This window comes from Schistocerca nitens, chromosome 5 (genome assembly GCF_023898315.1).
Source record: "Schistocerca nitens isolate TAMUIC-IGC-003100 chromosome 5, iqSchNite1.1, whole genome shotgun sequence".
NCBI lineage: Eukaryota > Metazoa > Arthropoda > Insecta > Orthoptera > Acrididae > Schistocerca > Schistocerca nitens.
In genome coordinates, this window is record NC_064618.1 from 451,297,098 (window position 1) to 451,324,477 (window position 27,380).

Sequence of the window (27,380 nt, forward strand, 5' to 3'; positions counted from 1 at the left end):
GGCCTGCACATAGTCCTGACCTGAATCCTATTGAACACGTTTGGGATGTTTTGGAATGCCAGCTTCATGCCAGGCCTCATCGACTGACATCGATACTTCTCCTCAGTGCAGCACTCCATGAAGAAAAGGCTGCCATTTCCAAGAAACCTTCCAGCATCTGACTGAACCTATGCCTGCAAGAGTGGTAGCTGTCATCAAGGCTAAGGGTGGGCCAACACCATATTGAATTCCAGCATTACCAATGGATTGTACCACGAGCTTGTAATGTCATTTTGCACCTGGTGTCCAGATCACCAAGCAAATATAAATTTATGCTTTCTTGTTGCTCAGCACTGGATATTGTTTGATACTCGTGACTGTCATTCCTGGTCAAAGGAGCATTCCGCTTTGGCCCATCAAAAACTTCTGGCCTGCCTCACACTGGCTGTGGCTGACCCCTAATCTGCCAGTGATTCATGATGCATAATGTTGTCCAGCTATGTTCTTTGTGCTGTCCTGTTTTTGAGCAACTTGAGTACTCTTTGCCAATTGCATGCAGTAGGCAGAATGCCTAAGACCTCTGCCCACTGCGACTGTTACACACATACTCAGAGGCATCTCTGCTGCCCTACTACAATTTAGTCGTCACAATTTCACTTTGACACATTGTATTTTGTGGATCATGAAGATCCCTTAAATTAAAGACATAAATGTTATATACATTATTGCAGTACCTTTTTTTTAGGCTAACTACGGCAACTGAAGCTCTCCTGGGACACATTTCTGTATTCTTTGTGTAGTTGCCTTTCACTGTCTCTGTTGCTTCCTTTAGGAACCAACATGTTTGTTACACCCCTTTTATTTTTCGTTTCTTTGATGTGTGTTATTCCTTCCTTCCTTGCCTAGTAGGTAACGTTGTCATTTGTACCATTATTCTCGTATGATTTCTTTCAACTTTGATTACATTTTTGGTATGTGTGTTCAAAAATGAAATTATCCAAAATATACTTGTAATCTAACTTCTAGAGTCTGAGAATTCGTACTATTAACTTGTTCTGTTAAGATTACTTCCTCTCACAGTTTTGTATTACTGAATCTTATCTCTAAATTGCCGTTGCTCTTGTGTAAACAATTTGAGATTAAAGATATATCTTCTGAACCCTTCTGTCACTCTCCACCTGTGTACATACTGTTTGGAAACATCAGTCATTTTACTGACAAAGGAGAGCTTTAATTTGTTCAGATTGGAAACAGAAAATATTAATCAGTTGATATAAAGGAATAGCATAGCACGAATGACTGTGTGTCTTACAAGGAATGCTAAGAAAAGTATATTTTTGTTTAACAAGGTGATAGGAAATTAAGTGTAGAGTAAATGGGCAGTCAATGCCTACAACATTCAACTTGGAGGATGAAGATGTGGAACACAAATGGATTAAACCAGAGGCATTTCACAGCCCCCTCAAAACTGCACCGATGGAAGCAGATACAAGCAAATACATCTTATGTCCATTGTTCTGGGAGTTTGAGCAGTGTAAGACATACCGTATCCACAAGGTATAAGGTAAATACCAGGTTTTCTTAACCCCAGATATCCTTGACTATTTCAAAGAGCTGGGTGGGCAGAACATACTGTTGATTTTGTGTTTTTCCAGGATTCTGCTGATCTTAGCAGAAATAGGCCCTGCATATAGTAGAAAGGCTACCTTCCTAGTGTGTCTTTCTTGTTTCTTGTTCCTTGTCCATTGTGAGGAAGGCTACCTTCCTGGTCTCTTCTTCTTGTTTCTCTTCTGTTGTTAGTAACACCAAAGACATACTAGGCTATGACAGCCCACAAACTCAGCAATAGCTTAACATTGTCTGGAACATGAACACACCATGAGTTATGACAGAACCACGATCCTGGCTCAAACCCTCAGATTCTGGGACAGTATCATCAATGAATCTATTGAAATAAAGGTGGCGGAGAACCTGATCAACTGGGAAGCAGGATACAAGATCAGTACAACATGGAATCTGGCTTTGGAACTACTACAGAAATGCCAGAAAAAAGTTCCCTTGTCTGAGAATGAACCTCAGATGACTGGGAGCATTAATTACAGGAATCAGACCTCATATGGAGCACAAGGTGGCAACTATCTCCATGGGAGACAACCACAGTTGTCACAGACAAGATAGGGAACAGCACCAACCACTCAAAATCCCCGGCACTGCACAACCAGGGAGCAGACATAATACGCAACACCAGATGGCAGCTACCGCCATAAGAGATTGCTGCAGCATGCACGGACAACATAATATGCGACGCCAGTTGCAGTGTGATGTTACAGGAAGCACCCCTTACAAGGGCGTACTGAATTCAGAATGCCAGGAGGATGACATGACCATGAGAGAAAGGCGCAGTAGTTGTGACTAGCTTAAGGAACTTCTACATTGATCAGCATCATTGTAGTGCTAGGGACACTTGGTGGGCACATACCTAATACAGAATGCCATGGGATGGCTGGCACCACGGGAGACAGGTGCAAGGGGTGCAGACAAAAGAGGAAATGCCTGAAGTCAAATACCATTGCAAGAAACAGCCCCAGTGGGTGTGGATGACATAGTGAACACTGGGCACTATCTAGGCATGAATATGCAACCCAGTCAGCAAAGTGACCAGTCTCACAAAACACTAGATGAAGATGCTGAGTTACAGTGTCTGGCAGTACACCCAATTCTATGAGATGTCCGTGAATCACTGGGAAAGTCTTGTAAATTATTCACACTGATCTACTCTCAAGGAAATTTATTGCGCTTTTCCTTTTTAATAAAAAGAATTAAAAAGCCTGTGCTTTCACTTTGATCCTGCCTGAAGCAAGCATCTAATGAATTTCCTGTATTTCTCTTGGCCCCAGTAGAACCTTTAGGTGCGTTGGCAGTTTTGTACTAGTCGTACTTCTTTTGGCTTGGCATTAGTACTGAAATCTCTTCAATCTCAAAAGCACTTGTATATTCTTCTGTCAGCAACATTACATTCTTCCAGACCACTCCACTACTAATGCAACTCATGTCAACAACAACCAAAGCAATCTGTACTGCTAGCTCCAAAGGCAAGAGGAACCAATGGCCATTTGATAGTTTGCTAAAAGACTGACAACCAGTGGAATTCAAGCTAACACAAGGGAATGCAAAGCAAACACAATCTGTGGCATTTTCACTTGTGTTCATTTCAGTGTAAAAGAGCTTTAGACCAGATGGGACAATGAGGTCATGAGGGATAGGAAAGATCCAATGTGATCAGTACTCTTGTTAGAAAATTGCAAAGAAAGGAAAGGGAGCTATGTCACAGATTTAAGCAAAGTTGAGGTCTTGGTGACACAAAAGCTAAATGGGGGAAAATGAGCTTTAGAAGAGCAATGTGAGGAGCTGTCAGTGCCAACTAATCTGATCAGAAGGCTTGAGAGATATTGGTCTTACATAAAGACGGTAAGTGGATCAAGATCATATGTTCAGTCACTCACAAGGGGACCACATGGCAACTGGATTTTGTACCTTTGTTTTTGCATTTATGGTATGTGGAGTTCATAAATCAAATATCAGTTAGCAAAAGCAGTTTGATGCAGGTCTCAAAAATTCTATAAAAAATCGGCTCTTAAGTTTGAAGCTTACCAACAATCATTAATATGCAAAAGCAAGGTTGATTTTTCTTGACAGGCCATGCAGATGTGTGGTAGAATGCTTGCCTATCACATATGTGCCATGGATTCAATTCTCATTCCTGGCAAAATTTTCAACTAAGGTTCCACGAACATTTCCCTAAAATGTAAAATATGTAAGGATGAAAAAGAATTTACTAATTTGCAATTTTTTTTATTCAAACAATCTTGTATAAAGACCCAGTAATTAAGAATTTATATTTGCAATGGAAACGGGAGTTTTTTGCTGTGTGATATATAATTAGAAATAAAAACCACATACATTTTTCATAAAAATAGCAATTTGATATCTGTTAATTAGCATATATTTGGAGAATTTTATATTTAAATGACGTAGGTATTCAAACTAACGGGGGAAGGAGGGGGGGGGGGGTAATGAGTGAAATGAAATGAGACTCAAAGCAGTGGTTATTAGTCTTGAACACTACTGATTTGTTTCCATCTTTACATATTTTAAACTTCATGAAATTGCCAATAGAACATGCAGCTCTATTTAAAAATTTGTGTTGGCCAGTAATCTAACCTAAAATCCCCAAAATGGCAAGTGAGCCTTCTGCCACACAGCCAAGTGGCCTGACAAGAAAACTTGACCTTGCCTTAGCTTATTAATCATGGTTGGAAAACTTCAAAGTCAATTTTCTGGAGAATTTTTTTAGATTTCCATTGAATTGTTTTGGGAGATTAATATTTGAGTTCTGAACTTCACATAACATAAATGTAAAAAATTACAAAAATCCGATTGTCATTTGGTCCACTTGTCAGAGACAATACTGACACCAGAACAGAGGGTGACTGATAGGAGGTTAAAATATCAGATACAGTTTTCCAAAATTCTTTTACTGCATGTTCACAAGTTCATTATGGATCCCAAAATGCCAGATATTGAGACAAATGATTACAGGATTAAAAAATCAACTGTTATCCCTCAACAGTAGAAAGGTACCTTGATCTAATCTGGTAACTGTAAGATTCTACACAAATAGTGCAGAAAAACCCTCCTCTCCTCCTAGCAAAGAATTTATCATAGGAAATAGAGCAATGAGGTATATCAAGTTATTGGAAAAAAAGAAGCGCAAGACATGACTTAAAGTGAAATGACCACATGAAACTAGCTGTAGGAAAAACAGATGCGAGACTGAGATTCACTGGAAGAACCTTAAAGAAATGTAATTCATACATGAAAGAAGTGACTGAAAACACTTACTCAGCCAATTTTTAAGTATTGGCTGACAGTTTAAGATCACCAGAGTGGATTAGTAGAAGAGAGAAGGAATACATTGAAGTCTGGCATATTTTGTCATGGATTTGTTTAGTGAGTGTGAGATAATTATAGCACACAACAAACTACAGTGGCATAATTTTCAAGAGAAGTGTTTTGCATTGTGGAGAGGTTTGCTGTTAACATTCCACGGGAAGTGTGGTCCAAGAAGAGTTACTCAACGAATTTCTTCTTCTCTCATACATTTCTATATGCCAACTAGCTCTGCAGATGACGAAGAAATTGAAGAAATGTATGATGAAATAAAAGAAATTATTCAGATAGTGAAGGGAGACGAAAATTTAATAGTCATGGGTGACTGGAATTCGAGTGTAGGAAAAGGGAGAGAAGGAAACGTAGTAGGTGAATGTGGATTGGGGCTAAGAAATGAAAGAGGAAGCCGCCTGGTAGAATTTTGCACAGAGCACAACTTAATCATAGCTAACACTTGGTTTAAGAATCATGATAGAAGGTTGTATACATGGAAGAACCCTGGAGATACTAAAAGGTATCAGATAGATTATATAATGGTAAGACAGAGATTTAGGAACCAGGTTTTAAATTGTAAGACATTTCCAGGGGCAGATGTGGACTCTGACCACAATCTATTGGTTATGACCTGTAGATTAAAACTGAAGAAACTGCAAAAAGGTGGGTATTTAAGGAGATGGGACCTGGATAAACTGAAAGAACCAGAGGTTGTACAGAGTTTCAGGGAGAGCATAAGGGAACAATTGACAGGAATGGGGGAAAGAAATACAGTAGAAGAAGAATGGGTAGCTTTGAGGGATGAAGTAGTGAAGGCAGCAGAGGATCAAGTAGGTAAAAAGACAAGGGCTAGTAGAAATCCTTGGGTAACAGGAGAAATATTGAATTTAATTGATGAAAGGAGAAAATATAAAAATGCAGTAAATGAAGCAGGCAAAAAGGAATACAAACGTCTCAAAAATGAGATCGACAGGAAGTGCAAAATGGCTAAGCAGGGATGGCTAGAGGACAAATGTAAGGATGTAGAGGCTTATCTCACTAGGGGTAAGATAGATACTGCCTACAGGAAAATTAAAGAGACCTTTGGAGATAAGAGAACCACTTGTATGAACATCAAGAGCTCAGATGGAAACCCAGTTCTAAGCAAAGAAGGGAAAGCAGAAAGGTGGAAGGAGTATATAGAGGGTCTATACAAGGGCGATGTACTTGAGGACAATATTATGGAAATGGAATAGGATGTAGATGAAGATGAAATGGGAGATACGATACTGCGTGAAGAGTTTGACAGAGCACTGAAAGACCTGAGTCGAAACAAGGCCCCCGGAGTAGACAACATTCCATTGGAACTACTGACGGCCTTGGGAGAGCCAGTCCTGACAAAACTCTACCATCTGGTGAGCAAGATGTATGAAACAGGCGAAATACCCTCAGACTTCAAGAAGAATATAATAATTCCAATCCCAAAGAAAGCAGGTGTTGACAGATGTGAGAATTACCGAACAATCAGTTTAATAAGCCACAGCTGCAAAGTACTAACACGAATTCTTTACAGACGAATGGAAAAACTAGTAGAAGCTGACCTCGGGGAAGATCAGTTTGGATTCCGTAGAAATACTGGAACACGTGAAGCAATACTGACCTTACGACTTATCTTAGAAGAAAGATTAAGGAAAGGCAAACCTACCTTTCTAGCATTTGTAGACTTAGAGAAAGCTTTTGACAATGTTGACTGGAATACTCTCTTTCAAATTCTAAAGGTGGCAGGGGTAAAATACAGGGAGCGAAAGGCTATTTACAATTTGTACAGAAACCAGATGGCAGTTATAAGAGTCGAGGAACATGAAAGGGAAGCAGTGGTTGGGAAAGGAGTAAGACAGGGTTGTAGCCTCTCCCCGATGTTGTTCAATCTGTATATTGAGCAAGCAGTAAAGGAAACAAAAGAAAAATTCTGAGTAGGTATTAAAATCCATGGAGAAGAAATAAAAACTTTGAGGTTCGCCGTTGACATTGTAATTCTGTCAGAGACAGCAAAGGACTTGGAAGAGCAGTTGAATGGAATGGATGGTGTCTTGAAGGGAGGATATAAGATGAACATCAACAAAAGCAAAACGAGGATAATGGAATGTAGTCGAATTAAGTCGGGTGATGTTGAGGGTATTAGATTAGGAAATGAGACACTTAAAGTAGTAAAGGAGTTTTGCTATTTGGGGAGCAAAATAACTGATGATGGTCGAAGTAGAGAGGATATAAAATGTAGACTGGCAATGGCAAGGAAAGCGTTTCTGAAGAAGAGAAATTTGTTAACATCGAGTATAGATTTAAGTGTCAGGAAGTCGTTTCTGAAAGTATTTGTATGGAGTGTAGCCATGTATGGGAGTGAAACATGGGCGATAAATAGTTTGGACACGAAGAGAATAGAAGCTTTCGAGATGTGGTGCTACAGAAGAATGCTGAAGATTGGATGGGTAGATCACATAACTAATGAGGAGGTACTGAATAGGATTGGGGAGAAGAGGAGTTTGTGGCACAACTTGACAAGGAGGAGGGATTGGTTGGGGCATATTCTGAGGGATCAAGGGATCACCAATTTCGTGTTGGAGGGCAGTGTGGAGTGTAAAAATTGTAGAGGGAGACCAAGAGATGAATACACTAAACAGATTCAGAAGGACATAAGTTGCAGTAGGTACTGGGAGATGAAGAAGCTTGCACAGGATAGAGTAGCATGGAGAGCTGCATCAAACCAGTTTCAGGACTGAAGACCACAACAACAACAACAACAAGTGTCCTCAACAAGAAATTAAAACTCTTATGGAAGCTTACCAACAGTCATACTTTCGTCTGCACCATCCACAGTTGGAACTGTGGTGTGGGAAATTGTATTGATACCAGAACCTTTTTAAGGTGATGGGGCGTTGATATACAAATTTTCTGACAAATTTAAAATATGTGGTATGCTTGAACTTTAATGCAGAACCTTGAATTTTGCACACAGTGTTTTTACCTAACGAGTGATCCAGACAAGATTAATTTCCCTGCAGAGTGAAGATTGATTCTGTGAATGAAGACTGACTGATTGACTGTTAAATGACAATTGAGACTGGATATATGAGGGCCCTTTACTGGATATATGAGGGCCCTGCTGACAAGTGATTGGCATGCAAGCCGTCTGTGTTGATCTTAGGCTCTGAGATTCAGAAGCACTGAGACTGCTGTGGGTTTAGCTCAAGACAAGATTCAGTACTAGTTTTGCCACAGCCTTCAAACTGTGGCAGGCTATTGTATAATGCATAGACTGGTTGCAGATGCCAATGCCATGTGCAGATTCGTGGCATTCTGTTATTTCAGCCTAAGTGAACATACGTTGAGAGTAATTGCGGAGGGAAGGAACTCTGACAATGGCTTCAGGCTATCAGGCAAACCGCTCACTTCTACATCTGTACCTTACTACAGCAAATTGGGCTAAACTGACAATTATATGACCTTAGAAAGCCATTTGTCTTATGCCTACAGTTAAGAAATTACAGACTTTTAAAATCCAAAGATAGGTTTGTGGAATTGGAAGGAATGTTAAATAAGATCAAATGGGATATAATAAGTTTATCAGGATTGTGGCAAAAAATTAAAAGTGAATATAATTAAAGTCAAGACATGTTTTATTATAGAGAAAGAAACAGAGAGGAACTTCAGGAGTGGTGTTTTTGCTAAAAGATGTTGAAGAAAACTAAGTCAGAGTAGCTAGACTTGGTTTAAAAACTAATTAAACATGTTCGATGGGAATGTTTCATGTCTACACACCAACATGATCACATTCTGATGAGAGTATGAGAGACCTCTATGAAGGACTACAGAAGCTCATAAGTGACAACAAATCCCACTACAAGATTGTGATGGAAGATTTTAATTAATGCAGATGTAGGACAAAAACTGAAAAAAAATTTCCGTTGGGAAACTACAGATGCTGCTGCTGCTGTTGTCTTCAGTCCAAAGACTAGTTTGATGCAGCTTTCCATGCTACTCTATCCTGTGCAAGCCTCTTCATCTCCTAATAACTACTGCAACCTACATCCCTCTGAATTAGCTTACTATATTAATCTCTTAATCTCCCTCTATGATTTTTACCTCTCATGCTTCCCTCCAGTACTAATTTGGTGATCCCTTGATGCCTCAGAATGTGTCCTACCAACTGATCCCTTCTTTTAGTCAGGTTGTACGACAAATTTCTCTTCTCCCCAATTCTATTCAGTACCTCCATATTAGTTATGTGATCTACCCATCTAATCTTCAGCATTCTTCTGTAGCACCACATTTCATAAGCTTCTATTCTCTTCTTGTCTAAACTGTTCATCATCCATGTTTCACTTCCATACATGGCTACACTCATACAAAAGGAATGACTTCCTGCACTTAAATGTAAACTCGATGTTAGCAAGTTTCTCTTCTTCAGAAAAGCTTTTCTTGCCATTGCCAGTCTACAGTTTATGTCCTCCCTTAATTCGACCATCATCAATTATGTTGCTTCCCAAATAGCAAAACTAATTTACTACTTTAAGTGCCTTATTTCCTAATCTGATCCCCTCAGCATCACCTGATTTAATTCGTCTACATTCCATTACTGTTGTTTTGTTTTTGTGGATTTCGTCTTATATCCTCCTTTCAAGATACTGTCCATTCTGTTCAACTGCTATTCCAAGTCCTTTGCTGTCTCTTGACAGAATTACAATGTCATCAGCAAACTTCGAAGTTTTTATTTCTTCTCCCTGGGACTTTAATTCCTACTTTGAGTTTTTCTTTTGTTTCCTTTACTGCTTGCTCAATATACAGATTGAATAACATTGGGGATAGGCTGCAACCCAGTCTCGCTCCCTTCTCAACAACTGCTTCCCTTTCATGCTCGTTGACTCTTATATCTGCCATCTGGTTTCTGTACAAATTGTAAATAGCCTTTCACTCACTTTATTTACCCCTCCCACCTCTAGAATTTGGAAGAGACTATTCCACTCAACATTATCTCAAAGTCTACAAATGCTATAAACATAGGTTTCCCTTTAGGGTCAATATCGCCCCCCCCCCTCTCCCCCATGTTCCTACATTTCTCTGGAATCCAAACTGATGTTCCCCAAGGTCAGCTTCTATCAGTTTTTCCATACTTCTGTAAAGGATTTGTGTTAGTATTTTGCAGCTGTGACTCATTAAACCGATAGTTTGGTAATTTTCTCACCTGTCAGCATCTGCTTTCTTGGGAATTTGGATTATTATTTTGTTCTTGAAGTCTGAGGATACTTCGCCTGTCTCATACATCTTGCTCACCAGATGCAAGAGTTTTGTCATGGCTGGCTCTCCCAAGGCTATCAGAAGCTCTAACAAAATGTTGTATACTCCCCGGGCCTTGTTTTGACTTATGTCATTCAGTGCTTTATCAAATTCTTCACACAGTATCATCCCTTCTCATCTTCCTACACCCTCTTCCATTTCCTTAACACTACCCGCCAAGTACATCTCCCTTGTATAATCCCTCCATATACTCCTTCCACCTTTCTGCTTTCCCTTCTTTGCTTATGACTGGTTTTCCATCCGAGCTCTTGAGATTCATACAGGTGGTTCTTTTTTCTCCAAAGGTCTCTTTAATTTTCCTGTAGGCGTTATCTATCTTACTGCTGGTGATGTATGCTTCTACATCCTTACATTTGTCCTCTAGCCATTCCTGCTTTGCCTTTTTGCACTTCTTGTCAGTATCATTTTTTAGACATTTGTATTCCTTTTCACATGCTTCATTTATTGCATTTTTATATTTTCTTCTTTCCTCAATTAAATTCAGTATCTCTTGTGTTACCCAATGATTTCTACTAGCCCTTGTCTACAGATATGATAACAGAAATGCCGTGTCATACGTTAGCAGATATGCTAAGAACAACAAAATTTGTCCGTAACAAATTCTTGCAGAAGAAAACAAAATAAAAAATGGACTTGACAAGGACCAAATAGAACTATTAGTGACAATGACTATATTTTTTCTAACAAAGATACTGTACAGGCTGTTAAATGCTAAATCAATTTTGTACAGCTGGTGATCATAGAGTCCCTTGTAAGGTGCAGAGTAAAAGTGTATACAGAGCTAAAAGAAACAAACTAGGCCCTAAACTTATCAGGCAAGAAGTCAGAACTGTAGAAAGTGAAAATAAAGTGAATATTTATTTTAAAAAATAAGATATACAGGGTGTATATGTCGCAGGACAACCAGGAAATCTGGGTAGAATTCCAGGAATTTTTCATTGTTTTTCTTTTCAATGAAATTTTTGTTATTTTGACTGGTAAGAACTGATACTCTAACAAAGAATTATACTTTAGCCCACTACAACAGAATAATACTGCAGAAATTAAACATGTGTGAGAGAATAACAGCAAAATAAAAACGTAGTTGCTAAGAAATTGCACCATTCACAACAACAAAACACAATGCACACACAATTGTCTACCAACAGCAAAATGTATCAAAGACTATGCAATACTTCATAACAACAAACTGTTGTCAATGCATCTTTCTCTTGGGCCTCATTTTGATTAACATGACATCACAACTGTTTATATAACTGTAATGGTCACGGAAAAAATATTGCAAATGGTGGTGGTTTGAGAAGTGCTGCTTTCGAAGTAAATTTCCTTTTACGCAAGGTGAATTATTTGGTGTGTGAGAATGTGTGATGAATTTCTTAAATCAGTGAGCATTAGACTATTAGTCAATACATAACATTGAGAACCAGCCACATGAAGAATATCAGCTCCAGAAGGCCAGTCATTTATGTCATTATTTAAAATTTTACAGGCTCATTTGTGATACTCTTAAGAGTAACACATGTTGAAGAAAACCAAGTTTTGACATTAGTTTTTAATATTTATTTTAGTTTTTTTCGCAGATTAAAAATTATACAATAACGATAACTTAAAGTATAACTAGCCTTAAAAAATATGTAAAGTGACTTCTTGAGCAATTTCACACATAATTGACTTTTCTATGGAAAGTCGAAGTGCTCAATAAAACGTGTTCAGGCAGGTAGCGCATGAAATGTTGGGTGCACAGCTGTGAAATTTATAACCACACTTGTGAGAAATATTCGGCTGCTGCAAGTTAAGCTGTGCTCTTAGGACACTGCGTAACCACACCCTTGGAGGAAAGGGGGGTCTTGTAGCTGTGCTGTATGTATATTAATTTAAATCATTAACTTTTCCTGTTTGTGTGTTCATGCTACCTAACAGTGATATTGTTGTTGTTGTGGTCTTCAGTCCTGAGACTGGTTTGATGCAGCTCTCCATGCTACTCTATCCTGTGCAAGCTTCTTCATCTCCCAGTACCTACTGCAACCTACATCCTTCTGAATCTGCTTAGTGTATTGATCTCTTGGTCTCCCTCTACGATTTTTACCCTCCACGCTGCCCTCCAATGCTAAATTTGTGATCACTTGATGCTTCAAAACATGTCCTACCAACCGATCCCTTCTTCTAGTCAAGTTGTGCCACAAACTTCTCTTCTCCCCAATCCTATTCAATACCTCCTCATTAGTTACGTGATCTACCCACCTTATCTTCAGCATTCTTCTGTAGCACCACATTTCAAAAGCTTCTATCTCTTCTTGTCCAAACTGGTTATCGTCCATGTTTCACTTCCATACATGGCTACACTCCATACAAATACTTTCAGAAACGACTTCCTGACACTTAAATCTATACTCGATGTTAACAAATTTCTCTTCTTCAGAAACGCTTTGCTTGCCATTGCCAGTCTACATTTTATATCCTCTCTACTTCGACCATCATCAGTTATTTTGCTCCCTAAATAGCAAAACTCCTTTACTACTTTAAGTGTCTCATTTCCTAATCTAATCCCTTCAGACTCACCCGATTTAAATTGACTACATTCCATTATCCTCGTTTTGCTTTTGTTGATGTTCATCTTATATCCTCCTTTCAAGACACTGTCCATTCCGTTCAACTGCTCTTCCAAGTCCTTTGCTGTCTGTGACAGAATTACAATGTCATCGGCGAACCTCAAAGTTTTTACGTCTTCTCCATGAATTTTAATATCTACTCCGAATTTTTCTTTTGTTTCCTTTACTGCTTGCTCAATATACAGATTGAATAACATCGGGGAGAGGCTACAACCCTGTATCACTCCTTTCCCAACCACTGCTTCCCTTTCATGCCCCTCGACTCTTATTACTGCCATCTGGTTTCTGTACAAATTGTAAATAGCCTTTTGCTCCCTGTATTTTACCCCTGCCACCTTCAGAATTTGAAAGAGAGTATTCCAGTTAACGTTGTCAAAAGCTTTCTCTAAGTCTACAAATGCTAGAAAGGTAGGTTTGCCTTTTCTTAATCTTTCTTCTAAGATAAGTCGTAAGGTTAGTATTGCCTCACGTGTTCCAACATTTCTACGGAATCCAAACTGATCTTCCCCGAGGTCTGCTTCTACCAGTTTTTCCATTCGTCTGTAAAGAATTCGCGTTAGTATTTTGCAGCTGTGACTTATTAAACTGATAGTTCGGTAATTTTCACATCTGTCAACACCTGCTTTCTTTGGGATTGGAATTATTATATTCTTCTTGAAGTCTGAGGGTATTTCGCCTGTCTCATACATCTTGCTCACCAGATGGTAGAGTTTTGTCATGACTGGCTCTCCCAAGGCCATCAGTAGTTCTAATGGAATGTTGTCTACTCCCAGGGCCTTGTTTCGACTCAGGTCTTTCAGTGCTCTGTCAAACTCTTCACGCAGTATCTTATCTCCCATTTCATCTTCATCTACATCCTCTTCCATTTCCATAATATTGTCCTCAAGTACATCGCCCTTGTATAAACCCTCTATATACTCCTTCCACCTTTCTGCCTTCCCTTCTTTGCTTAGAACTGGGTTTCCATCTAAGCTCTTGATATTCATACAAGTGGTTCTCTTATCTCCAAAGGTCTCTTTAATTTTCCTGTAGGCAGTATCTATCTTACCCTAGTGAGACAAGCCTCTACATCCTTACATTTGTCCTCTAGCCATCCCTGCTTAGCCATTTTGCACTTCCTGTCGATCTCATTTTTGAGACGTTTGTATTTCTTTGCCTGTTTCATTTACTGCATTTTTATATTTTCTCCTTTCATCAATTAAATTCAATATTTCTTCTGTTACCCAAGGATTTCTATTAGCCCTCGTCTTTTTACCTACTTGATCCTCTGCTGCCTTCACTACTTCATCCCTCAGAGCTACCCATTCTTCTTCTACTGTATTTCTTTCCCCCATTCCTGTCAATAGTTCCCTTATGCTCTCCCTGAAACTCTCTACAACCTCTGGTTCTTTCAGTTTATCCAGGTCCCATCTCCTTAAATTCCCACCTTTTTGCAGTTTCTTCAGTTTCAATCTGCAGTTCATAACCAACAGATTGTGGTCAGAATCCACATCTGCCCCTGGAAATGTCTTACAATTTAAAACCTGGTTCCTAAATCTCTGTCTTACCATGATATAATCTATCTGATACCTTTTAGTATCTCCAGGATTCTTCCAGGTATACAATGCATCTCATTTCCGAAAGTGCCAGGTAGTTCTAAGCCGGTGTATAAAACTCGTGCCATTCACAGGTGTGATTAGTTTTACAGCTGCAAGGCTGTTACTTAACGTAAAGAAAAAGTACTTTCACCACACTGACATTGTAATATATAGTGTATAGTGTAATTTTTTTCCTGTCTGTATATACACCTTGGTTACATTAGACTGAATTAAGTAACAAGTTTAGCGTCATAGAAAACGTGGGTTGTGAGGGGTGAAGAAAGAGGTAAAATTACTTATCAAGTAGCAAAGGATGTTAAAGATACAAAGAAAGCAAAAGCAATTTCAACAGTGCAACATATCAAAGCAGTGAGGTAGGTGCAGTGTTTCTTGATTTCCAAAAAGCATCTGACGCAGTACACACCTATGCTCATTGTCAAAAGTACAGTCATACGGGGCATCACATGAAATGTGTGACTGGATTGAGGATTTCTTGGTAGAGAAGAGAGTTTCAGACGAGCAATAATAGGAACACAATACAAAACGCTGACTTAAACAAAAGTATTTGTAAGTGCCTTGTAGAGCATTTGATACCTTACATGAAAATTAAATAAGTGAAACAACTGAAAATGATAAAAAATATGAAGAAAACAAAATGCCAGAAGTATTTGAGATGGTGCTGCCCACTGACGAGTGTTTATTGCAAAATATTGCAGCCCGGCTATTGCTAGCCAGTTTCTTGTTAGTCATTGAAGCCTTTGTTACACACCATTGAATATTTAGGTTTAGACCTTGCCTAATTTATGTTTGTGATTTGGATTGCTCTCTGGATTGTTGTACATACTTAAGATGACTTTGCTATGCTATGTGCTTGGTATGGTTATTCAATCACTTCATGGTCTCCACTGTCATTTACCTCCAGAACTGCCTGCTTCCTCCATGTTATTACCAGAGCAATTTACCATAAACTATGTTCTACCTATGTGGAGAAGGATAGAAGACTAACCATCTTGAGTTTATAAAGAAATGTGGAACAAATGGTTTAATGAAGCAAAAAGAAAAAAGACAAGGTAAAAAGGTTAAAAGAAAAAAAACACAATTTTTATAAATCAAGGAAAAAATTGAAAAAATCTAAAAAAACTATGAAACTTAGTCAAAATGACACACACATTATAGTGTGTAACTGGAGCATTGAGAGACAGTTCCAGACAGAGAATTTATGTTTATGTAGAACATATTTAAGATGTACAAAATGATTTCAGGTTGAGATAGTTCAAGTAATGTCATTGTGAAGTGTGATTACACTGAACAACAACACAGCACGTACAGTGTTGTGCTGCTACCTGCTGCACCAACATGAAGATATAGATAAATGCCAAGGTTCTCTTTAGACCTACTGAGTCATCAATCAAGAACAAACATAGTGATATAAGTCATAACAGTAGCAAAGTGAGTCAGAAATCTTCAAACTGTTCAACAGTAGTTTTCTGATGACACTACCACAGATGATATGGATTATTGACTGTGTCTGAGGAAAACATCTAGCCTTTCAAGAAGAATAGTCCTTGAGTTGAAAAGAAGTTGTGATGGAGAAAGGAAAAAGACTGTCAAATTGACTCCTACAGTCCTGTGACAAAAGAGGATTGACTGAAATTTCTGGCACATGTCTTTCTCTCTTGCTCATGAGAGATTAGTTACCACTTTTTGAATTGGCGAGTACTTCCACAACCAATGATTGTGTGTTTATTGAAATCAAATTCTCCAGTTGCTAATTATGTTGCAGTTTTGTTAACTGATTGAGATTCAACAAAAAGTTGTTCTCAAGAGTGATGAGTATTTTACTCCAGCTGGCAATGACATGTCATCCGAATTTAAACATTTTATTGTGTGCCCTTGCTGTCCTTTCATAAACACTCAACACACTTGAGATTTGCCTGTAATTAAGCTGAAATCGATTGTATGTATAAAAATACAAAATAACTGGCAACTGGTGCATTTGATTTCAATATATGTATGCCTTTAAGGGAAAAACATTTCACACTTATTATCATTCATTTGATACAAGATTGTAGCCTTCAAGAAAAGACAAACACATTAGGAGATGTCTAAAAGCAAAGTGGATGTATTTGTTGGGCTTCATATTTTCTCTCCCAATCATGATGAACTTGCCAGTAAATATTGTGCCAGGGCATGTGCCTAGTAATGCCATCACAAGAATTACATCGTAGATACTGGTTGGAGGGAGGCAGCCACTGAGTTGTATTTCCTTGATTTCCTCCCTATCTGGCTTCGCCTGTCAGATGGAAAGCAATCATCCAAAGTGGATGGTCCATGGATCACAAAATGTGTTAGTGCTGGTGAATAGTCACACAGTAATTATTTTGTACAAAACATTCACACAGAGTAGCTATGCCCACTGCTAACTGGATACATGTTTCTGTCAGTTTCTTCACGATATGTCATGTATGCCTCTATCATGAGAAATATATTGCTTGTTTATAGAACTTTGTATATCTGATATATTTGTGGATTTTTTTTTTTTAAAAAACCTGTTCTTTATAACATGTTTTGTTCTACCATTACTACCAGCATATAGGACGGTGAATTTGGGTGTTGAGTACTGGATAATTTTAAGAACAGATTACGATGTGCACTGTACTTTCAAACTTCTTAATCATACTCTTTTTAAATTATTGTTGTCAATAAACCTCCTGTTTCATGTCAGTGTAAAGTCATTACCATTTCTAAAAACAATAATTCTCTTATATGCTCATTTTCAGGCAAACATATACTGCTTTTATCTTTTCAAATTTAAAACATTTCCATGTTTGAAACTATTGATGTTTCCTTTACAGATGGCGTGTAGTGTGACAAACCCTGCAATATTTTCAGATATCTGTATGTACTGGAATGTGTCAGACTATTGCAAGAGTCAAAGGCTAAGAAGTGGTGTACTTGCTAATGACACTCTCCATATAACAGCTGTGGCAAGCTTAAATCACACAACTTCTGTGTATTCTTGTTTTTACTTCCCTGTGCATAAAGTAAAAACCATGAACACTGATGTGTTAAATCCCTCGTGCAGTGCTGTGAGACATTTGAAATGCGACACATATTGTAACAATACTGTGATTAATAATATGATAACTGTAAACGAAGAAATTGCAGATGTTGCTGGTCTTTACCAGTTTTGGCTGTTTTTTCTCCTCATGATTTTGAGTTGGGTCGGAATGGCAGTTGTAGTAAGTGTTGGAGATGCCATATGCTTTGGAATGCTGGGTAAGTTTTGATATGTTTGTAATTGAATAGAAAGTTTAAAAGAAAAGCTTTTAGTATTTATAAAATCTGTTGTAGATTTTCAGTCCAGGTCAAGCTTCCGCATAAATGCAGTGAGCCACATTATTTTTCTATTTATGTTATTCATATTACTTTTTTACCAATGTGTGGATATCTTTCACTGAATGTTGTAATTGTTCTTAGAAGTCAGTTGGTTTGGTTTTCTTTTTAATTAAAAGTACTGGTAATGGTTCTTCACCCTATTCGACTATTCTCCTGGAGTATTGCTCGATCTTAATTCTTGTAGAAAAATAGTGAAATAGATATTAGTGTCAGTAGCATTGAGAAACAGTGGAAATTGTTAAAATTGAACAAAACGCCAGGGCCCCATGGAATTTTTATCTGATTCTGTAACGAGTTCACAGCTGAGAGTTGGTGCTTGTGTTAACTGTAATCTGTTGTGGATCCCTTGAGCAGGAGAAAGGCCCTAATAGTTGGAAGAAAACTTAGGCCACACATGTCTACAAGAAGGGTAGCAGAAGTGATCCACGAAACTACCATCCAGTGTCTCTGACATCCATTTGTTGTAGAATCTTAGAACATATTCTGAGCTTAAACAGAATCAGGCGTCTTGAATGAACAGAACTACATCCACTACGTCTACCATTATGGATTTCAAAAACATAGATCATGTGAAACCCAATTTTCACTTTTCTCACTTGACATCCTGAAAGCAACAGATCAAAGCAGTGAAGTAGGTGCAGTGTTTCTTGATTTCCAAAAAGCACTTGACGCAGTACACACCTATGCTTATTGTCAACAGTACAGTCGTATGGGGCATCACATAAAATGTGTGACTGGATTGAGGATTTCTTGGTAGGGATGATGCAGCATGTTGTCTTGGATGGAGTGCCATCATCAGACATAGAAGTAATTTCGGGTGTACCCCAAGGAAACGTGTTGGGTCCCTTGCTGTTCTTGTTGTATATTAATGACCTTGGGGACAAAATTGTTAGTAGCCTCAGACTTTACCCAGATGATGCAGTTATTTACAACTAAATGTGCTCTGAACGAAGCTGCTCAAATATTTAGTCAGACACCAATAAGATTTCAGAGCAGTGCAATGACTGGCGGCTTGCTTGAAATGTTCATAAAATTAAAATTGTCCACTTCACAAAACAAAACAAATATAGTATCTTATTAATATAGTATTAGTGAGTCACAATTGGAATATGTAAACACATATAAATACTAGGGTGTAATACTTAGTAGGGACATGAGATGGAGCAATCATATAGGCTCAGTCATGACTAAAGCAGGTGGCAGACTTTGGTTTATTGGTAGAGTACTAGGAAAATACGACCAGTCTATAAAGGAAACTGCTTACAAATCATTCTTGCAACCCATCCTAGAATACTGCATGTGTGTGTGTGTTTGACCTGTACCAAATAGGATTGGCAGTGGATATTGAACATGTACAGAGAAGGGCATTTAAACAATCATTTTTTCCCACACTCCATATGTTAATGGAACAAGGACATACTCTAATAACTGGTGCATTGGGACATACCCTTTGCCATAGCCTTCACAGTGGTTTGCAGAGTATAGATGTAGACATCGTTTCTGCAAACATAATTTTTTTCTCCTACCACATACTCTTACTCATCTATGGCAGTGCGGAATTTTCTTGTTAAATCTGGGTGCCCAAGAACATTAGATTCAATTAGTGCTTCTGTACTAGTATTGAACTAATTAAAATGCGTAGGAGACTGCTGCTGTGCTACTTTCTTTTTTAACAGGTTAGCTGCAGTTACACTGTTTAATGCTTGCTCTTTTACTAATTACCCACAACATTGTAGTCAGCCTAGGAAAGATTTTAGTTCTTTGTGGGTTCTGGAAATTTCATTATTGCGTCAATCTGAGTTTGATTTGGTTGGATTTGTCAACTATTAACAAATGACACAAAATGTTTATTCTCCTCTTCTGAATCTTATGTTTAAGAAGTTAATAGTTGTGATACTGCAATGCATGCATGTCTGAAGGAACAGGAGGAACAGGCACTGCAGTGATTACAGCCATTATGAAATACATGAAATGTGTATGTAGTTGTGAATATAGACAACCTTCAGCTGTATAGTGGAATGACGGCATTGAAAATTTGTGCTGGACCGGCGCTTGAACCTGGGTTTCCCACATATCATGAGCAGTTGCCTTAACCACTTTGGCTATCCAAGCACATTTCATGTCCAGACCCAAATTTCCATATGTCGTCATCCAAATGGCTATAAGACAACCACTTGTGACAAAGGCTTCAAGTCCCTGTCCGGCACAAATTTACAATGTTGTTATTCGATTATGCAGCTGAAGGTGGTCCATATTCACAATTGTGAATATGTTTCAAATAACAGCTGTAGTCGCTGCAATACAGTATTTATATGCTGGTACCGGGCGAGCAACTATCAATTAAAATGTCTCCCCTGTATAGGGATACACGTAATGAATATATGAGCACAGGTTGTAGACACATGGACAATGACATATGGAAGTTTGTGTCTGGCTCGGATAGCCAAAGCAGTTAAGGCAGCTGCTTGTGACAAATGGTAAATCTGGGTTCGAGTCTGGTCCGGCACAAATTTGCAATATTGTCTTTTCATTATACATATGAAGTTTGTTGATACTCACAACTGTGAATTCATTTCATGTAGTTAATAGCTGTGTTCTTCTCTAAGAATTGGCTCATCACTATGGGATAGTTCTCAGTTATTACTTCAGATTCACAATATGTAAAATAACTTTTCCAGAAGCTCTTTTTCCAAAGAATTGATCTATAGCACTTGTAAACTGAGACATAAATACTTTCACCGAACATTATGGGCACAACAAATGCATATGTAGTGGAAAAAATACGGAAGGTGACACCACTGACAAAACATTTTGTGAGGTACTCATGGAAAGATGTGGTGTCAAAAGAAATTAAGGCATTCCTCCGTATTATGAAAAAGGCTTTGAATTTGGAGACCGAATTAAATGACTATTTTACTGAAAATTGCCTGGACCAAGCTCTATTTTTCAAATCGATTTTGGTGGCACAATGGATAGCACACTGGACTCGCATTTGGAATTATGGTTAAAATCCGTGTCTGCAGGTTTTCCGTGATTTCCCTGAAGAGTTTCAGGCCAATGCCAAGATGGTTCCTTTGAAATGGCATGGCACCCTTTCTCATCCTTGAAACAATCTGATTTTGTGCTCTATCTCTAATGACCTCAATGTCCTTCCTTCCATTCTTCAAGGATATTTTCTCTCATCTCCAACTTTTCTGCATATTGTGGGGGTTTCATTTAGTTTCTCCTATTGCAGCTCAAGAGAGAGGTGTAATAGAAAGGATGAAGTGAATGTTGTTGTTGTTGTTTTCAGTCCTGAGACTGGTTTGATGCAGCTCTCCATGTTACTCTATCCTGTGGAAGCTTCTTCATCTCCCAGTACTTACTGCAACCTACATCCTTATGAATCTGCTTAGTGTATTCATCTCTTGGTCTCCCTCTACAATTTTTACCCTCCACGCTGCCCTCCAATACTAAATTGGTGATCCCTTGATGCCGCAGAACATGTCCTACCAACCGGTCCCTTCTTCTTGTCAAGTTGTGCCACAAACTCATCTTCTCCCCAATTCTATTCAATACCTCCTCATTAGTTATGTGATCTACCCATCTAATCTTCAGCATGCTTCTGTAGCACCACATTTCAAAAGCTTCTATTCTCTTCTTGTCCAAACTATTTATCGTCCATGTTATCACTTCCATACATGGCTACACTCCATACAAATACTTTCAGAAACGACTTCCTGACACTTAAATCTATACCCGATGTTAACAAATATCTCTTCTTCAGAAACGCTTTGCTTGCCATTGCCAGTCTACATTTTATATCCTCTCTACTTCGACCATCATCAGTTATTTTGCTCCCCAAATAGCAAAACTCCTTTACTACTTTAAGTGTCTCATTTCCTAATCTAATTCCCTCAGCATCCCCGACTTAGTTCGACTACATTCCATTATCCTCGTCCTCCATTCTCCTTTCAAGTCACTGTCCATTCCGTTCAACTGCTCTTCCAAGTCCTTTCCTGTCTCTGACAGAACTACAATGTCATCGGCGAACCTCAAAGTTTTTACTTCTTCTTCATGAATTTTAATACCTACTCCGAATTTTTCTTTTGTTTCCTTTACTGCTTGCTCAATATACAGATTGAATAACATCGGGGACAGGCTACAACCCTGTCTCACTCCCTTCCCAACCGCTGCTTCCCTTTCATGCCCCTCGACTCTTATAACTGCCATCTGCTTTCTGTACAAATTGTAAATAGCCTTTCGCTCCCTGTATTTTACCCCTGCCACCTTTAGAATTTGAAAGAGAGTATTCCAGTCAACATTGTCGAAAGCTTTCTCTAAGTCTACAAATGCTAGAAACGTAGGTTTGCCTTTCCTTAATCTATTTTCTAAGATAAGTCGTAGGGTCAGTGAAGTGAATAATTGCTAATAAATATAAAATATTTTATGTACCAGGAAGAAATATAGCTATAGATGAGAGCACAGTTGGTTTTGGAGGCAGGATTTGGTCAAGTATTATAACTGAAAGAAGCCTGCAAAGTGAGGCCATTGAATTGTTTTGCCTCTGTGGCTTAGAAAACAATTACATGTTTTCTCACATTCCATATTAAGGCAAGGCAATGACTGACAGCCATTTGATTTGCCATTTACTGTTTCAGTAGTGATTCATTTGGCACAAGATCTGCAAGCATACACAGCTGATACAGATTTTCACATTTACACTGAATGGTTCTACACTAAGCCTAAATTTGCTCAAGAACAACATAAAATGAAAATGCATACATCAGGGACTGTTATGAGATCTAGGAAAGGTTTCCATCAGATCTTGAAAAGCAGTAGCTCCAGAAATATCATCTGTTGTTTCTGCCAATTTAATATAAAAATTTTGTGTGTGTGTGTGTGTGTGTGTGTGTGTGTGTGTGTGTGTGTGTGTCCACAACAAGAAGTTAGTGTCTATGTGGAGTACATTCTTTGGTCCTGAAACACAGTTGATCACGGATATAGAAAGAAGCAGAAACCTACAGTTTAAAAGTTTATATGAGGAGGCGACAGAACTCTCCAGTATTGTGCGTGTTACAGATTTACAAAGAGGAGGGAGGAGGAGATTAGTGTTTAACGTCCCGTCGACAACGAGGTCATTAGAGACGGAGCGCAAGCTCGGGTGAGGGAAGGATGGGGAAGGAAATCGGCCGTGCCCTTTCAAAGGAACCATCCCGGCATTTGCCTGAAATGATTTAGGGAAATCACGGAAAACCTAAATCAGGATGGCCGGAGACGGGATTGAACCGTCGTCCTCCCGAATGCGAGTCCAGTGTGCTAACCACTGTGCCACCTCGCTCGGTCATTTACAAAGAGGTCATATGAATGGTGGTCAAAATTACTCGTCTGGCTTGTTGAAATTGTAGTTGTAAACAGCTACATCCTGCAACAGATAAGAAGGAGAAAGGAGAGAATATGCAGTGACTTTTTTCCTGTAGGAGAATTATCACATTGCTTATGGGCACTGTTAGGAATAAAATTCCAGGAAGAGAGGAAGGTCATCCTCTTCTGATGCTGAAGAGAGGCTGAATGGGAAAAATGCATTTTGTAATGCAAAACAAAAAGAAATCTACAAAGGATTGTATGGTCTACAGCAAAAGAAATGAAAAAGGTTGGAGGGGAGAAACTACACTACTGTTTGGAAAAAGTGAAACACCAAGACCGAGAGATGTAATCGCAGTGAAATTTATTCCAATGATTAGGGACATGACACTACACATATGGTTAGCATTGCAGACCTGTACATCCTCTGTCTATCTATCTATATCCGAATCCCGCTCCAGCTACTGCCGGGTCTGCGTGCTGACGAGTCCTCTCCATTTGGCTCGGTCCTCCCCCCACTTTTCTTCCTCCACTTGCTGCCAGATCACACCTCTCCTTTCAACAGATATTCTCACTCCCATTTTCCACCGTGTTCTTGGGCGCCCTCGAGGTCTTTTCCCATCCATCTTTAGTTCTTCCATAATTTTGGGGAGTATCTGCCCATGCATCCTCTTAACATGCCCATACCATCTTAATCTCTTTCTTTCAATTTCTTCTCTCGTACTTTCTTGTTTGAGGTCCTTTCTAATCTCTACATTCCTTACTCTGTCCGTTCTTGTTTTTCCCTTAACTGCTCTGAGAAATTTCATTTCCCCTGCTTGCAGTCTGCTCCAGTCCCTTTCTGTCATTGTCCATGTTTCTCCACCATAGGTGCCAATAGGGATGTAATAATTCTTATACATAAGGAGTTTTGCTCTTTCTGAAACTTCGTTATTCCAAATCAGATGTTTTATTGTTTGGTAGAAATTGCGTCCCTTCTGCAACCTCCTATTAATTTCGTTAGTTATTCTTCCATCCCTAGATATTTCACTCCCTAAATAAGTGAAACTTTCTACCACTTTGAGGGGTTCTCCATTCAGGGTAATATTTCTGTTAATTCCTTTCTCTCTTCCAAATACCATTACTTCACTCTTGTCTTTATTTATTTTTAATCCATACCTTTTCATTATTTCCTTCCACGCATCAAGCTGTAACTGTACATCTACCTCTTCATCACCCCATATTACCATATTATCTGCAAAAATCATCTTTTTGTCTTTTTCTTTTACTATATCTTTAACTGCCCTATTAATTCCCTCCATCACAACATTAAAAAGCGCAGGAGATAGAACACTTCCTTGCTTAAGTCCTTGTCTTATTTCGAAGTATTCAGAGTTCCCCAATGGTGTTCTAATTCTACAATTGTGCCCTCTGTACATTGTCTTTATAACATTAATGTATCCATCTTCTATATCTATCTTCTTCAGTTCTTCCCAGAGTCTTTCCCTGTCAACTGAGTCATATGCCTTTTCTATGTCTATAAAAACCATTATCACCCTTTTGTTATACTCCCAACTTTTTTCCATCAGTTGACGGATAGAAAATATCAGGTCGATTGTGCTCCTTCCTTTCCTAAACCCATGCTGTTCTTCACTCAGCTCCTTTTCTATCTTTTCACTTATTTGATTTAGTAAAATTCTTTCAAAAATCTTGGCTGTATGACTCATGAGGGTTATTCCTCTGTAGTTTTTACAAAGTCTTTTATTGCCTTTCTTGAAGATGGGAACAATGTCTCCTGTTCTCCAGTCGTCAGGTATTTTACTATTTCTCCACACGCTTGATAGTACTCTATATAGCCACTGCATTCCCACTGGACCTGCTGCTCTTATCATGTCCACTGATACTTCATCAGGTCCTGGGGCTTCCCCCCCATTCATCTTCTTCACAGCTTTTTCCATTTCTTCCCGTGTAATCCTCTGTAACTGTAACTGTGGAAATTCAGTACACTGTAGCATCTTCACGTACTGCTATCAGAGTCACTAGACCATGTCATGGAATCAAAGAGCGTCTGGTGAATACTCTGCCATGTTATTTGTAGGCGCACCCCCTTTCTTTCATTAATACATCTCCATCATGTTCATTATTCCAGTACTGAATGAATCTGGCAGTGTAAGCTACTTCCTTACCTCTGAGAGATCATATTATATTTTTGTGATTTTGCTTTTCTTTCCCATTACAACAGGTACTTGTGATTATTTCCTTCCGCCTAACCTGTTATTGTGTACTCCTCTCATGACCTATAAAATATTGCCTCTCTTGACATGCAATTTTGCATTCCGCATGTGGGTAGTTCTTCACTAAAAGTTGCTGCCAAATCTAAGCCTTTGTCTCATTTTGTCACTTCTCATAACAGCTGGGCAGTTGCACGAGTAATGGAATGACAGTCAGTATTATTTTTGCACATTAAGGACAAAAAAGGCCAAGCATCATCATGAAAGATGAAAGTTTTTGTTGTATTTTCTACATAAACAGAGAATTATGATTTTCTTATTGTAACAGTTAATGTTTCGTGCATATAATGAGACTTCTGTAAAACATAAAATTCTGGTAATGGAATGATATATTTCAGATATGCTTATTTTTTTCATTTATAATACACTAATTTAGATCACCTATTTCCTATAAAAATTCACAAAAATTCTGTTATGGAGAGGAATAAATGGGAAACAAGATGATATAGAAGATAAATGTATTAAACAAATATTTTATTAATGAAATTTCAAAAAAATCTCTGGTAATGGAATGACATTTAGTAGTAATGGTATGACACTTCACTTGAAAATTTCCAGTTTCATTCTGCATTGTTGTTGCATGGGAAAAATGGTACCACACCACACTCTGAGTTACATTTAAACAGTCATGTTGATAAAACAACTGAAATAAATATTGAGCACTTACCCACTTGTGTCCAACAGTCACTGGCGGTCTAGTAATAAGAATTTCCAATAAATAATATTCATCTATGTACATCTAAGTATTGAGATAATTATATAATAGAGGGAAACATTCCACGTGGGAAAAATATATCTAAAAACAAAGATGATGTGACTTACCGAACGAAAGCGCTGGCAGGTCGATAGACACACAAACAAACACAAACATACACACAAAATTCAAGCTTTTGCAACAAACTGTTGCCTCATCAGGAAAGAGGGAAGGAGAGGGAAAGACGAAAGGATGTGGGTTTTAAGGGAGAGGGTAAGGAGTCATTCCAATCCCAGGAGCGGAAAGACTTACCTTAGGGGGAAAAAAGGACGGGTATGCACTCGCACGCACACACATATCCATCCACACATATACAGACACAAGCAGACATATTTAAAGACAAAGAGTTTGGGCAGAGATGTCAGTCGAGGCGGAAGTGCAGAGGCAAAGATGTTGTTGAATGACAGGTGAGGTATGAGTGGCGGCAACTTGAAATTAGTGAAGATTGAGGCCTGGTGGGTAACGGGAAGAGAGGATATATTGAAGAGCAAGTTCCCATCTCTGGAGTTCAGATAGGTTGGTGTTGGTGGGAAGTATCCAGATAACCTGGACGGTGTAACACTGTGCCAAGATGTGCTGGCCGTGCACCAAGGCATGTTTAGCCACAGGGTGATCCTCATTACCAACAAACACTGTCTGCCTGTGTCCATTCATGCGAATGGACAGTTTGTTGCTGGTCATTCCCACATAGGAAAAGCCTTGTAACCGCCCCTGGTGTAAAACCTGTCCCATGCACCCTCCCACCACCACCTACTCCAGTCCTGTAACCCGGAAGGTGTACATGATCAAAGGCAGAGCCACGTGTGAAAGCACCCACGTGATTTACCAACTGACCTGCCTACACTGTGATGCATTCTATATGGGAATGACCAGCAACAAACTGTCCATTCGCATGAATGGACACAGGCAGACAGTGTTTGTTGGTAATGAGGCTAAACATGCCTTGGTGCACGGCCAGCACATCTTGGCACAGTGTTACACCATCCGGGTTATCTGGATACTTCCCACCAACACCAACCTATCCGAACTCCGGAGATGGGAACTTGCTCTTCAATATATCCTCTCTTCCCATTACCCACCAGGCCTCAATCTCCGCTAATTTCAAGTTGCCGCCACTCATACCTCACCTGTCATTCAACAACATCTTTGCCTCTGCACTTCCACCTCGACTGAC

At 38.8% G+C, this 27,380-nt stretch overlaps 1 protein-coding gene across 2 annotated transcripts in view; it reads left to right on the top strand.

The window, feature by feature from the left end:
* LOC126259560 (major facilitator superfamily domain-containing protein 6) overlaps positions 1–27,380 on the top strand; it is a 153,129-nt gene that overhangs the window by 8,268 nt on the left and 117,481 nt on the right. For both annotated transcript variants that reach the window (XM_049956454.1, XM_049956453.1), the window contains exon 3: positions 17,296–17,719. In XM_049956454.1, the coding sequence (XP_049812411.1) occupies positions 17,296–17,719 (424 nt within the window). The remainder of the gene's footprint in view (positions 1–17,295; positions 17,720–27,380) is intronic.